Genomic DNA, 15,107 nt, shown 5'->3' with positions numbered 1-15,107 from the left:
GAAGTTGTCTTCAATTCCGGTTTGCGTCATAGAAAAATATAAACAAAGTTGGCGGTAAAGATGGAGCCGGTAGAGAGCGAACCCCTGCCCAGCGATGAATCAAACAAGGATTACAGAGTACAAGTTACGTCAAAGAAAAAAGTAATGGAGCAGATTAAAAAGTATAAAGACGTTTTGAAGACAGCGCTCGACAAACAGCCGGAAGTTGCAGAGGAGACAAAGCGAGTTTTACTGCAGGAGCTGCTGGCGGTGGGTCTGAATCATTATTTACATTTTAAAGTTACTAACTGTATATTAGGATAAATAAAGGTTTAGCAAACTGTTCCTGTCTAATATTACTAGACCACTGAGCCTTGTTTTATCGAGGCTTTTGTGACTAACGTTATACGTGCTAAGAGTTGTCTTTCCGTGGCTTGAAGCATTGCACACCAAACCCCATTTGAAAAATCTAAATTTTAAAGTTTGCTTTGCTGTCAACATTCATACCGACAACAAAGAAACTATACAGTTACTTTTATCATATTTTTTAGATCAGCTGGCAATTTCGGTTTAAAGATGATAGAGGGCAGCACTTCCATTGAAATAAAACCTCAACTTTGAAAATGTGTCATCCAGCTCGTTAACACAAACACACGCCAGTGAGCGTTCAAGTTTAAGGGTGTGATAATCAATTAATCAGGTCAGGTCATTTTAAGGGTACATTTTTTCAAATTCTAGCCTCTTTAGTGTGAACTTCTTGCTTGTCTCTGTGTTGATAGTGATAATAAACCGCATTTCTCAGAGCTGCAATGATTAATCAATTACTATGGAATCACCTTACATCTACTTTGATAACCAATTAATCTGTTCGATCAAAGGTAAAACATTTTTTTAATATGAATGAATATTTCTGGTTTCTTCCCTCGTCTATGACAGTAAACTGAATATATTCGTGTTGTGGACAAGCAAAACATTTGGGGATGTCATCTTGGGCTTATGGAAACACTGATCAATGTTTTTCACCATTTTCTGACATAATATTGACAAACAACTTATTGCTTAGTCGAGAAAATAAATAATCATTATTCAGACAAAACAAGGCATTTGATGACATTGCTTTTAACTTCCGGACAGTTTTTTTTTCTCTCAATATTTTCTGATCAAATGATTAAATAATAAAATTATCAGTAGATTAATCGAGAATTAAACAAATTCCTCGGTGCATCTTAAAACATGCTGCCCTAGAGATACTAAGATACAGTTCAAGGTATATTGCAGACACTTTGTTTGTTGTGACCTGCTAATGGCTGTATTGTTTGCTGAAACTGTTAAATAATGAGAAGTATTTGTATCTGTGCAGAACTTTGAGGCGGCTGTTCAGGAAAACGTGTTGGTTAATGGACGACCGTGGGAGGAGGCAGCTGACGATGAAGGTCATACTCTATAAAATGTGCTTTAACCCCTTCAATTCTTAATCAGCGTAAAGTGTTGTACTAAATTCATATTGTCTGTCTCTGTTTCTTCCGTTTCTCTCTTCCTTTCTCTCCGCTAACACCCTGTGCAGAGGATGTTGATCTGGACAGCCTGCTGGATGACACCGTTGTTGAGACCACCAGGAGGCGCCGTGCCTACCCTAAAAAGATCCTGCCCCATGTGGTCCACTCCCTCAAAGCTGAGCGTAAAATCATGGTGGGTGTCTCAGTAGCACTGTCTTTATTTAGTTCTGATAAATGTGTGGATGTGTTTGATGTGTCCAGTGTCCACTTTTCTGACAGCTGCTTTGTTTTTCATTGGGTTTTTTTCCAGGGGCTGTATGAGCAGGCATTCAAACCTCAAGAGGTGCTCAAAGATCCGGATCAAGGTTGTTACCTCCAGTCATTTTCATTTGTGTGTTTCTGGTGTTTCCATGTTATGAAAAGATGCTTGAGGACGATGACATCTAAGAGTTAAGAGGAAAAGTGATCTAGCTGTGATTTACCGGACGTCTTTGTTCTGTTGAAGCTGTCATTTTCACCTGTCATAATTTGCGTCAGTGTTGGTAATACTTCTCTCTGGTTAAAGCAATATTTTGAATACGGTTTACTCGCTCCTATGGTTACATATACAGTATATACGTTAAGTATATACTGGACATCTGCTTCCTGTTTGATACTCAGGAAGAACTACTTCTCTTTAAGATGGACATTTGAAAGTTCCACCCTCTCGAACTGAAACACTGAAATGCACGAATGCTCTTTGTTCACCTGTGAGTTTCAGCAGACTTTGAACCAAGACTGTGGTTAAAAATGGAGCGGCTGGATGTTGATACGTCATGAGCAATGTTACCATGACAAAATGAAATGTCCCTTCTCATAAAACATGTATCTTGACTCGCTGCACAGTGAAATACTGTGAGACCTTTGGCTGGTGTTTATCATCGCACAGCCTGCAGATGGGAACAAACAAATCAGGGAACCACATGTAAAATGGTCCTTCCATTGCATTAATATAGATTAGAGACTCAAAAGGAGTGTGATTTTTGGCATAACTTTTCCTAACACTGTTCAACCTCAATAGAGGACACAACATCCTACACTCATGCACAACAATTTGTTGATTAATCAATACATTTAGTCGATCGTAAGACCATCAGTCATTTCAGTCATTTTAAGTAACATTTTTAAGCATCTGCTGGTTCCAGCTTCTTAAAGGAGAACTTCGGTCGATTTAAACATGCAGCTTCATTGCTCAAGCTACCCTTGACTTGCCAGTACCGAAGACGCGAACAAATTTGGTCCAGCCATTACAGAGCTCCGTGAACGGAGACTTAGCATTGAACGCTAACAGCATGGGGTCAGAACTTTACACTGTGTTTTAAGCGTCTTAACATGCTCCACATCTCACACCAAAAGTTATGCAACATCAGCAGACACCTTAGCACACAGCACTGTAGCGTGTATGACTCAAAATGAATAAAAAAGTAGTTAAAATAGTGTGTTTGTGCAAGCAGCTACTTACCTGTTTGTTGACATCCGTGTGTTCCGGTAGCTAGACCAAACTAGCATATCCACCGAGTGTGCACTTAACAGGCTTAACAGGCTATTGTAAGGCTCATGGCTCATGACAGGCTGTAACATGGACATGTACATTATGAACAGAAACACGAAAATGCTGGATTACGTTTCCGTCTCCGCCAGTGAGGGAGTAAGTGCACGCTCGACGGATTGACTAGTTTGGTCTAGCTACCGGAAGACACGGATGTCAACAAACAGGTAAGTAGCTCCTTGCACAAACACACTGTTTTAACTACTTTTTTATTCATTTTGAGTCATACACGCTACAGTGCTGTGTGCTAAGGTGTCTGCTGATGTTGCATAACTTTTGGTGTGAGATGTGGAGCATGTTAAGACGCTTAAAACACAGTGTAAAGTTCTGACCCCATGCTGTTAGCGTTCAATGCTACATCTCCGTTCACGGAGCTCTGTAATGGCTGGACCAAATTTGTTCGCGTCTTCGGTACTGGCAAGTCAAGGGTAGCTTGAGCAATGAAGCTGCATGTTTAAATCGACTGAAGTTCTCCTTTAAATGTGAGGATTGTGTGAGGAGGAAATTGAAGATGGGAAGTTGTGATGAGCGTTTTTCAGAATGCTTTAACATTTAGACCATATGGACTACATGATTATTTGTTAAAATTGTAAAAAAATAAGCACCAAATTGATCGAACATGAAAATAATTGTTATTTACAGCCCTGATGTCGGTATAATACAGCTGTTGTTGCATGTGTTTCACCAGAGAGCATCATGAACGATTTGTCAGCAGCAGCTCCTGGAATGGTAAAACAGGCCATCCAGGTCATAAAGGTAACACGCATATTACAAATGTGCATTTTTCTAGATGGATGTATAGATGCTTTATTTACACGGCTTGTTTTTCCTGCAGTCTATCAATACTCTGCAGAAACAAGCTGAAGGCCTCTGTGAGATCCTCAACATGAAATCCAGTCAGGCCACTCTGGAGATCCACAGAGAAGTGTTCGGGTCCAACGGCCAATCAGAAGCTCTCCTGCCTCCTGCGAACAGTGCTTCGAGGAACCGGCAGCCAATCAAGAGAGCCGTAGAGGAAGCAGCAGCCGCTAATGGCTATGTGCCTCTCAGTAAGAAACCGGTGGGAGAGGACGAGCCGGAGTGACACTTCCTGCTAACACAGAACAGTGGAGATAATGAGACATCATGGGCTGATGTGTGTTTTATTTCTGCACGGTTTTGTTTCAAGAAAAGAAAGCAAATAAAAATGACTTTTGAGGTTTTTCGTTTTAAAAATAGGGAAAGATTTTTCTAACACGTATAGTAAAGCTTACCTGTAGCGCTATTTACCCATCTTGATTGTTTTGTTGTGAGTTTTTAAAGACATTTCGGTGCTCACAGCGCCACAAAAACATTTTGAAAAACTCAACAGCAATGTGTCTTTCCCAGAAATCTCGACCCAGTTACTCAAGACAATCCACAGACCCTGTAGAGAGCAGTTTCATGAAGGTTCATGTTTGTCATTTCATGGCCCCTGTAAAGATATGTATCCACAGTATACATTTTTTTTCTGTCTGTCCTGTCCCTGTTTAAAAGATAAGGAAATATTGTTTATTTTTTCTTCTCATCAACAACAAATTCTATAAAATAAACAAAAGCAACAATGCAGTACTCCATCTCTCAAAACTCAATCCCCACATATAATCTTAGCTAAGTACCTTTCTGCAAAACCAAAGATAAGTTCAAACTGAACGTTCCTTTATGTTGTGTCTGTTTAGGTTACATTTTCTATTTCTCTATTATCATAACACTGTGCTTATGTACTGGTTAGGTTTGGGTACAAAAACCATTTGTTAGTGGTTAGGAAAACATCATGGTTTAGCTTAGAATACCCATTTTGTTCGACAGCATCACAGATTGAGACGGTCCAACCTCCTGTAAACAATAGTCAGTTTCGGTCGCCACATAAACGGCTAAAAATGTCTCCAGTTGTCCTCAAAGATATCCAGTGATGTCACTCCAGCTCTGGTCAGCTTTTTGGCAGCCATGTTGGCCTCTTGATGTGAAGGTCAGCTAAAAAGCATTTAATGTCTGGTACAAATGTCAACCTTGGACATTTTGCATAAATGTTAACTTACATTATAACCTGGAGACTGGACTGGTCTCCCAATACTCTCAGTCCAAGCTCATTTATACATACTGAAGATGTTGATCAAACGGGGACATAGTGAGATACTAGTCTACTTTTAGCCACATTTGTTGCTGTAGAGTGGGGTGGTGTGTGTGTGGGTCAGTCAGATCCACTGTCAGTCAATGAATACTGTGCTCACCTGTGGCCCCTTGGTCATATGACTTACAGTTTGTGACCTGCCCTCGCTGCTTCTTCTAAAACGGCAGCGAAATTGAAAAATGAAAAGGAAGCTGAAGTGAAACTGCCGCCTGTTTTCTGTCTGGTTTATTTTAACCTCACTGGACTCGATGCCCAGTCGACAAATAACACTTTTTATTATCAGGCAGAGTCGGCGTGCAGGACACTCTCCTGCTGTTCTGATTTTAATGCACGCTTTGAAAACCCCGTGATGTCAGACTGCGATTCTTCCTGCCATGCTCATCAGAAGGACCACCTCTGTGAAGGATGTGAGGTAAGATCACACTAACAGGCTGTCTTTATGTTCTCATTTTCTTATCGTCTTACAAAATATGATTTTTTTTAGCTGATGCAGCCTGATCCCTGCTCCAAAGGGAGGTCAAAGGTCGAGGCCATGCTAGCAAACACGAGTGTGCGAACCAACATTTGGTTAAAGCACAATCTCTGCAGTCAGCCTAGTCCTCAAATATCAAACTGTGTGACAGAGAGGAGCATGCTGACAAATTATGGTATGTGTTGTTGATAAGATTTGATGTTGAGATTCGCAAATCCAGTTGCAATGAAGCATACATTGAAGAATATATCGTGGGAATAAAATTAAACTATGAAAACGTAGCTTGCTGATTGAAAGAACAGATGATTAAGGATTTAGCTAAGTTTCATGGGTTTCAAGTGTAGGTGAAGTCTTGTTTTTCTACATTTTCCAACACTGGCTATCTACTCACGGTGTGAGGACCGACAGCTTTATGGGTACCAAAATTGTGGTCCCCACAATGCTGTGAAATGTCGATGACAAAATGACTTCTAGATGATCTCCCCTGATGTACTCCCGTCTTGGTGTCTCCCATCAAAAATATCCGCAAAAATAGATTTGTGTGTGTTTGTGTGTGTCAGGGCTCAGACGACGGCGACAGGAGGCTGAAGAGGCGAGAGAAGAACAGAGTTGCAGCCCAGAAAAGTCGAAAGAGACAAACACAGAGAGCTGACCTCCTGCATGAGGTGTGTGTGTGTGTTTACCTGTCCATGCTCTTGCACATCCACCTTTTCAAATACCAACTGTTGACCCGAGTGAGGAGATTTCTTCCGTTCCTCACAGCTTTAAACAAGTGTTTGAGAGCCAGTTGTGAACCAGTTTGTGTTAAAAGAGAATTCCAACTATTCATGACTGCACTGCCTTACATTTAGGGCAATCAAATAGTAAAGATCCGAATCAATACTATGACAGCAAATGCACGTTGTTGGATGAGGTTCTAACTGTTAAGGCTCATTTATGCTCAACGTTAGTTGCTCATACGGACAGGGACGGCGTGTTCTGTCCTCACTTTGCAGGGTTAGGGTTAGAGAGCTTACAGATACGGACCAACCGAGCCGTACCACCGTTCGACGTGGAGGGCAGTGTAGCAGTGTAACCAAAGGTTCAATCGAGACACAACCACAGGACAAGAAGGAAGAAGTGTTACAGATGTTGTATGTGAGTCGGTGAGAAGTTTCAAACATCTGGATGATCTAACTTCACTCGGGGCGCAGGGACAAACAGCAACTAGAACAGCTGGGAGGAGATAAAGGTGACAAAGGAAAAAGTAGAGGTCTGAGCGAGACTGATTTGAGCCCTCTAGTGGTTGTATTGCTTAACATTTACATTTAGGGCATTTAGCAGTAATTCATACAAACATACACTGATGGCGGTGGCCACCATGCAAGGTGCCAACCAGCACATCAGGTGCAGATCTGGGGTTCAGTATCTTGCCCAAGGACAATGCAACATGCAGACCAGGGGAATCGAACCAGCGACCTTCCGATAATAAGACACCACTGACGGTTATATTGTTAAACAGATGTACGTATGTATCTCATCCAGAATAAAAAGACAACCCAGATGGTATTATTATGGAACTACAGAAGACACACCACTGTTTTCACTGTCCCCATGAGTAATAGTTAGAAATTCAATCAAGTAAATCTTCACCTAACACCCAAAGTGACTAAATGCCTCCTTAAACCTTCCACTCTTTTATAAGTTCTGCCTCTTACTGCTCTCTCCTTCCTCCTCCAGGCCTGTGAGCTGTTGGAGCAGAGGAACAGGAAGCTGAAAAGAGAGGTACCTCCAAATTCATTCATCTTGGTTATAATCTGTCTCTGCTCAGGTTAGATCACACATTGCCATGTCCTCTCTCTGCCTTTCTTCTGTGATCGCCACTGACTGCTGTAGTGTACATGTTCAAAGTGGTTTGCTCCAGATTGGAAGCACATTAAGACATTTGAAGCATAAATTAAATTTCTCAGAAATCAAAATAATATAAAGTAAATCTTGATTGTCGATTCTGTCATCAGGTAGACTCTCTGTCCGAGGAGCAGCAGCGGCTGACTGAAGCCCTCAGGGCCCACGAGCCTTTCTGTCCCATCATGCACTGCTCCTTCACCTCCTCCACCTCGTCCAGCCTGCAGCCCAACAGCATGGCCGCCCGCTCCGTCTGAGGAGAGAGGAAATGTTTCCAGTCTAACTTCGGAAGCTCCTCATCATGTAATGCACCAGTGGAGCCCTAGGTGGCGCTGTTGACCACGACGAGCACTAAAGCAGCGATGCAACAGGTGTGAGGTGCTGCTGAACTGTATTCACAGTGAAGAGCGCCCTCTGGTGGTTACACTTTGTACATAGCAGCTTCTGTCCATGATGTGAATACAGTGACAGATTTTTCCACACTGTGCATCAGCAGATTAAGTTCTCCCATTAGCACATTTATTATTGTTTTTCTCTGCTATATGAGTGCATGACTTTCTAATCTCACCTGTAACAAAGAACCAAAGAGATATTTTCCTAAAAATAAAAAATAAAACGAATGTCTTACAGTTTGTACGTGATTTGTTAATGAATTCTTTTACAATGTGTTCAGTTGAGTTCAATTAAAATAACACAATCAGTCAATCCATTTCTACTTGTTTTCCATCATCCACAAGATTACCATTACAGTGATTGAAAGTAACTAAGTATATTTACCCAAGTACTGCAGGCCTACTAAAATCTATGCAGACAGGAAGTGATGTGGTGCAGATAGAGTTATGTACCCAGTCATTATTACCAAAATGTTTCAGTGATGACCTCATTTAGCACTATTTCATTGATCACTAATGTGGAACACCTTGTTGTTTTATTGCAAACGAGAGTTACATTAACAGTACTTTATTTCTTACTTTAAAGTGTATAATATAGCTTGAAATTTCTCCACTCGTAAAGGAGCCCTCCCTCAGTTTTATAGAAAAAGTCCAAATTCTGACAAGTACATTTCGTGGTTTTGACCAGACGGCCATGATATCGATTTGAAATACATATAAGGCCTTCTTATCTTTTTAACCAGCCTTATATGACCTCATTGATTGTCTGTAACGTGATAGTATATTTTTATTATAGGATGCATGATCTTAGTATTTCTAAAAACCTGACTACGTCCCTGTTTGTGGTAGAGTATCTTTACAGTGTCGTAACACTATTTTTACTTAAAAACTGGCATTAGACCAGTTATCATCATGAAATCATCATCCAGTCACTAGTTGATGTTCTAGTGAACTGCGCTTAAGGGAACAACGCTGTGCTGACTTCTTTCAGGTTTTTGGCTTCTTCATCATCTACTGCCCTAGTCAGTTTGTGATTTATCAGAAAAGTTGCTTTTGGAGTCAAATTCCCAGCCCGTCAAAGACTGACGCTTTGCTGCGGCAACCATCCTGACCTACCATCCCAAAGCGCCAGTATTTACCAAGTTATTCTACTAATAAACATTAGATTAGATTACATAAGCACAGACATTATGATACTGAGATGAAACCTGTTATCACTTAATACTATGAAAATGTATGAAATGGTACATTTATTGCTAGTAAAATTTGGGTTCACTATTATTTCACTGTGAACAATTAATGAAATATTAACCATCTATTTAAGGTCCTATTTATAAGAAAAGTAGATTTTTGATTCTCACTCCCAACTCGTCAAAAATTGACACTTTTTTATGATTCATTGCCCAATGCGTACAAAAACCACAAGAAGTCAAGAGGTTTACTCTAAAACCACAGTGATTAATAGAACACTGTAGTAACTGATGAATGAAACCTGCAAAACCCTCAAGTGTGTCGCAAGTTTCCTGTCATTTTACGCATGTTTCGCCGACATTGCTGATTATGTTGCAAAAATAGACATCTTCTTGGATGTGACCTCCTTTCACCGAAGCTCTTGAGGTCATCTGAAGTCGCAGACATGTCAGTATGGACCCATAAACCTCCACCAGAGCAGAAACCTGTGGGTTTTTTTTACGTTTGAGGACACACGCTGAAAGTAACAGTTCCCTTATTTCACCATAAACGTAATCCACTCCGCAGTTCTCTTTCATTTTTCCTTCCTCTTCCACACCGAAGTGAATGAAAAGTTCATCTTGATGTACAGGATGCTGACGCAAACCAGCTGAAGTGGAACCGAAGTATTTCACTGCTGCAGACTTCTGGGAAACGGCGCTGATGATTATTCCTTTAAAGCCTTTTTATGAGTTCTTGGAAGAAATTTAAAAAAGGAATGATAGATGGAGGGTGGAGCGCTGTTACAGTGCTTCAGTGTAGGATGAACAGCTGGTGTTTGGATGGAGACACACCTACAAATAGATCATGAATATGTTCTAAGAATCTGAATAAATTATTAGTACATATAAATAATTGCTGTTCGATGTGATGCTTGAAAATCGCCAGGGTGTATAAAAGTCTTCGCACACAACTTCTTTGTTCATGTGTGGTTATAAAAGTGGATAAAATGTTTAGAGGAAACAGCGAGAGAGAAGCTCAGCAAATTTTAATAAGGCTAATGAGTGAAAATGCTTGTGTGATGACAACTCTTTATATATTCTTTATCGGGCACTTTTCCCACCTTTATTACACAGCAGAAGCAGATGTGAAACTGATGAGAGAGGGGGAAGCAGTACCGAGATTCCATGTTGATCGGAAATGTGTACGTCCACTCACTCGACCCAATTCCACTCTTCAAAACCACAGCATGATAAAAGCATGTGGACGCCTCAGTCCAGAGACTGGAGCTACTGGTCATGGCGCCAAAATCTCATGTTCACCTTATTTAATACCTTTATATGTAATAAAGTTTAAGGTGTAAAGAAGTGCTGAACTTGCCAAAAAACATAAACCCAAAACAAAAACTGACTGCCCACCAAATATTAGGTGAAACCCAATTCAAACTGTATTTGCCACCATATTCATCCCACTTTAGATCATTCTGTGCGACATGTTTCTAAGCTGTAAACTTCCCTGAAAAAGCTTCTTTTGCTATAATACCGCTCAGTATTTGTGCTGTGTCGTATCAAACAAGCGAGAATACATGTCGGTCCAACTTCTCGGATTAGGAAATATAGAGTCTCAATTTGTTGAGATCAAAAGGAAGATAAAATGTGTACAGCTCATCCAGCAACAAGGTGATACTTTGGATCTCCTGCCTCATATCTTTAGTGATTTTACTGTTTAGGTCTTTCTCATGCCTCTGCTGACATCCTCTCCCTGATACCTTTCAGTCTTGCTCTGGCTGTGTTGTATGCTTTCTTGCACCAAAACCACTTGGTTAGGGTTAGAAAAACATCATGGTTTTCGCCGGAAATTCCTGTTTATTTAGGTCGCCACAATCGCGGCTGGAGGTTTACCCAACTTCTTGGGAAAAATAGTCAGTTTGGCTTGCCAACTGGAAACTTATCCAGGTGTCCCCAGAAATATCCAGTATTGTGATTAGAACTGCAGTTGGCCATTTAGCAGCCTTGTTGGCTTGTAATAATGAAAAGCAAACATAAAATGTATTATGCTCATCTGGCATCGTAGCATGTGATATTTTGAATCTCCTGCCATATATCTTTAGTGCTGTTGGTGTTGAGGTCGGAGGAATGATCGTATTGTCTTTGCAATTGCCTCATCATCAACACACTTGCTGAATGTCAGTGAACATGTAAATTCATTTGTCCCAATACTTTTGGCCTTGTTGAATACGTAAGGGATAATGTATAGAACGGCGGTCATTATCGGGAAAATAAGTCCCGACAGGACGAACCTGATTAGTCCTGAAGGGACTTATCTATACATTATCCCGCTTATTAAGCAGTTACTTGCCAACAAGAAAAAAAACTTGACACTGTGTCTTTTTATAATTTATTTGTTACCGTTCATAGTGTTTTTCACCATAGAAATATAGTTCGCCAAACCGACGCCATTTCGCTTCTCACTCTTCGCTGCTTTCCTTTCTTGAACGGTGATGACAACTCAGCCTTTTGCCAATAGTTGAAATTACCGTATTTTCCAAAGATATTAAAGTTAATGTGAAACTCATCCATACTAGTAGCCTAGGAGTACGTTTTTTCCGATATGAAGTAGACTACAGATCAGCTGACGTCGCTTAGTCAGAGAGTCGAAGTCAAAGAGCCGTGTAATAAACAGCATTATCTTATTAACTAAATGGTGCAGACTAAAACAGAAAGCGTCGCCTTTCACAACCTGAATAGGGTTGTGTGAATATTTAGTATTCAATGACTTTGTGTCTTAATGGCCCAGCAGGAAACCAGAATTGAGCTCATTTACTGTATTTTCATTGACTAAGCAAAGCAGAGTAGAGTTTTTTGTTTTTTTCTGTGGCTGAAGAGACTCAACTGCCCTTGTATGTCAAACTCCTACGCCCACACGTCTCTCCAAGCAGGTTAAGACAACTGCTAAGTGCTTGGAAATTGTATTTGGTTACGCCAACACCTCCGATTTCCGGAGGAAGAGAGCTCACGTCATTTTCTAAATGAGCTCTGAAAACACCACCATAACGACAGCACTGGTCGTCTGGAAACCCAGCCAATTTTGCTGGGGCAGGAAGTAACTCATCACTTAGAGTGGTTCTGAGGAATACAGTGGAGAGCCTACACAGACTCACGTAAACAGTTAAATGCCAGGTAAAACAGATGAACAAATCATACACACCTGCCACCCACCACCACATACTTGTAAAATTGCCAGGCATTACATATTGTACATGTGCAACATTACTCCTGAGCACTGGTTTAAACCTGATTCAGTTCTTGGTTATTTCTTAGGTAGCAAAACAAAGTGTAATAGTGAATACATCCAACAATGAGGTTAAGGGATTAGATCACTGAATACACTCTAGTTGCATTCAGACAGACCTCTGTGGATGGTAAGGCCGTGTTGTTTCACGAGGAGGAAACAGGCTAAAGATTTTTTAAATCCTGGCTCCCACAAAATCACCCTTCACAACTGAAACCAAAAAGAAGGCCTTTTTTTAAATATTATTATTATTATTATTATTTTATGTCTTTCGACTCTCCAAATTTAAGTTTTCTAAAAGGTCTATTATCCTGCTTGCACATTGACCAGATTCGCATGGGATTTGGTCTGAAGAGCGTAAGTACCTTGATGATGCAATGTTACACAGCTTGTCAGTTTTCATCACACACCATCTCCATGAAAACACATTACTCACCTCGAAACAGGGAGTTGTACATTGTCAAATGTTCACCAAATTTCACATATTTGATAATTGTACAAAAATTATTGTTCCTTTGTTCTTATTCTAACAGACGCATGTCTTGGCATACTCCTTACACACTTTACATTTAATATCTATTGTTGAGCAATCTCTGTCACAACAATTTCCTTATTGGTGGAGTTCTTCTTATCTAGTACAAATACTTCTGCAGAAGTGGAATAATTTGTTGTGTAATTTCCCTGGAAGAGTGAGTGCGGCAGTGCCAATGTATTTCACCACCAGACTTATCAGTAGTTTATTATCAAGAGCGCTTCCATTTAAGAGTTAATGTGTGACTTTGTATGAGGGTTTGTGACTGGCCTCACTGATGTAATTCTCACTAAACTACAATATTATATGAATGTTTTTATTACACATTATCTCACTGGATATTAAAATGACATTCACAGGTAGTTGCCACTAAAGTAAATATCTTTTAGAACAAGATGTGTTCTAAAAGATATTGACTTAAATATTAATATCAATATTTTCAAATAAGTTACTCTTTCAATGGAGCATGCATCTTCTTCATGCTAATATCAAGGTGAGCCTCCTAAATTTGAGATGAATTTAAAGCATAAAAGAATAAAAAAATCTTTACCATAATGAACAAACCATGATTGCCAGTTCATGTCAGACTAATAATTTCACATCTGTAAATCAAAGTGATATTGACATTTAAACGGGATTAACCTTAACATAATCAATCTCATTGCACTTAAACACAATTTGCCGATTTTTACGGTTGAGAAGCCAGTGAGGGATCGTGACCTAGTCACTGGTGCTTGCACATGTACGCATCTCGACACATCCCGTCCTGCAGCTGCTGGGGACTTTTTTGATGACTGGTTCTTCAGTTTATGGGCCTGATTCAATCATTTATTTCTCTACCTTTTACACATCTACAGTCAGTTAAGAGGCAGAATGAGTGTGCGAGTAGAGAACAATACATATGCAAACTCTGCAAACCAGAAACATGCCAAATTGTGTAATCAACCTCCCAGCCTGTTGTGTAACTGTGGCCTGTCCTACCTTCAAAATACAACACGCTCTCATTTCTGTGTAACTGTGCTGTTAATGTTGAGGTAATGGCAGCAAAAACAGCAGCCGTGCTGTTAAGCATGGTGTGTTGTGCCTTCTCTTTTTTTCTCCTCCAAAACTGCGCCCATTTCTGCTTTTTGATCAATCTGATGCTGACCCTACACCATATACATTTTAAATTGGTTTGATGCTATCCAGCCCCCCAAAAAATCTTTTTTTCAACATGACAGGCAAATGAAACGACAAGCGACGTGTTCACAAGTGTGCTACAATGCAGATAGCAGGCTACGTTCAGCCCAGGCGCCAGGATGAAATGTTAGCAGTTAACATATCTGCAAACCACATAAATGTCCAAATTTGTACATGTCCCAAATTAACATCTGCATAAAAAGGGTCATATCATGTTCCCACTACATGTTTATGACCTGACTGTCATATCGAGAAGAGGATGGTGGTGGAATTTCAGGCGACAAGGCCTCCAAGCGGGCGACCACAGTTCTATTCTGCGTTTCAGTATTTTTAAGTGAGAAACCACAGGATGTTTTTAAAGGAGACCTCAGGACAATGTTCAGGCCAAAACAGGTATTTTAAGCCACAATATATTTTCCGAACCATACCGAAGTGGCTTTATGTGCCTTAACCAAGCCGGGGCATAAGCACAGCATTGGGACAAGAGAGAAAGAAAAGAACTCAGCCAAAAGAAACGTAAAGTTGCAACACAAAGAAACATAAGGTTTTATCTTATCTGCCGTTTTGCAGAAACATGCTTTAACAACATTTAGTCTGCCAATTGGGTTGCTACATCATATCAGAAAAAATAGGCCAAAGTGCCAGCACAAATAACAAGGTTTTATCCAACTTAGAAAACTGCAACAAGCCCTAAAAGCAGCCTAACATGCAGTAAAAAGCCACACAAATTATGATGTTGTAATGCTGATACCATAGAGGTTTCTGTACAGAAAATACATGCATTATAAAATTAATACAATTTATGATAATATATTTATATATCTTTAATAAACAGTAATTATTGATGCTATATTAAAAACATGCCCTGCCCATTGTAAACCCGTCCAAATCCTTTTCCATAAAAGCCCAAAAAAACAACCAATCTGGCAACGCTGACTCCATCACAAGAACAAAGAGTTCTGGTTTGCAGCAAAT

The 15,107-nt window shown here is 40.1% G+C and overlaps 2 protein-coding genes across 2 annotated transcripts; both read left to right on the top strand.

The window, feature by feature from the left end:
* The first annotated feature begins 9 nt into the window (after nucleotides 1–9).
* nsl1 (NSL1 component of MIS12 kinetochore complex) lies at nucleotides 10–4,646 on the top strand. The gene is made up of 6 exons (XM_030405205.1): nucleotides 10–249; nucleotides 1,340–1,412; nucleotides 1,544–1,668; nucleotides 1,786–1,840; nucleotides 3,752–3,819; nucleotides 3,899–4,646. The coding sequence occupies exons 1-6, from the start codon at nucleotides 61–63 to the stop codon at nucleotides 4,145–4,147; spliced, it is 759 nt and encodes a 252-aa protein (XP_030261065.1). The 5' UTR covers nucleotides 10–60; the 3' UTR covers nucleotides 4,148–4,646.
* Nucleotides 4,647–4,723: 77 nt separating this feature from the next.
* batf3 (basic leucine zipper transcription factor, ATF-like 3) lies at nucleotides 4,724–8,200 on the top strand. Its single transcript, XM_030405206.1, has 4 exons — nucleotides 4,724–5,624; nucleotides 6,245–6,349; nucleotides 7,404–7,448; nucleotides 7,682–8,200. Exons 1-4 carry the CDS (start codon nucleotides 5,562–5,564, stop codon nucleotides 7,823–7,825), a joined length of 357 nt encoding a protein of 118 aa, XP_030261066.1. The 5' UTR covers nucleotides 4,724–5,561; the 3' UTR covers nucleotides 7,826–8,200.
* The last annotated feature ends 6,907 nt before the right edge of the window (nucleotides 8,201–15,107 follow it).

This window comes from Sparus aurata, chromosome 22, assembly GCF_900880675.1.
Source record: "Sparus aurata chromosome 22, fSpaAur1.1, whole genome shotgun sequence".
Taxonomy (NCBI): Eukaryota; Metazoa; Chordata; class Actinopteri; order Spariformes; family Sparidae; genus Sparus; species Sparus aurata.
Note: the sequence above shows the minus strand (reverse complement) of the source record. Positions and strands in the feature narration are given on the sequence as shown.

Excerpts from the sequence above, each read along its gene's own strand:
- batf3 (XM_030405206.1), top strand. The coding sequence starts at position 5,562 with ATGTCAGACTGCGATTCTTCCTGCCATGCTCATCAGAAGGACCACCTC. Across the intron at positions 6,350-7,403 it reads GAGCTGACCTCCTGCATGAG|GCCTGTGAGCTGTTGGAGCA; the intron begins GTGTGTGTGTGT and ends TTCCTCCTCCAG. Across the intron at positions 7,449-7,681 it reads ACAGGAAGCTGAAAAGAGAG|GTAGACTCTCTGTCCGAGGA; the intron begins GTACCTCCAAAT and ends TTCTGTCATCAG.
- nsl1 (XM_030405205.1), top strand. The coding sequence starts at position 61 with ATGGAGCCGGTAGAGAGCGAACCCCTGCCCAGCGATGAATCAAACAAG. Across the intron at positions 1,669-1,785 it reads AAGCTGAGCGTAAAATCATG|GGGCTGTATGAGCAGGCATT; the intron begins GTGGGTGTCTCA and ends GTTTTTTTCCAG. Across the intron at positions 3,820-3,898 it reads AGGCCATCCAGGTCATAAAG|TCTATCAATACTCTGCAGAA; the intron begins GTAACACGCATA and ends TTTTTCCTGCAG.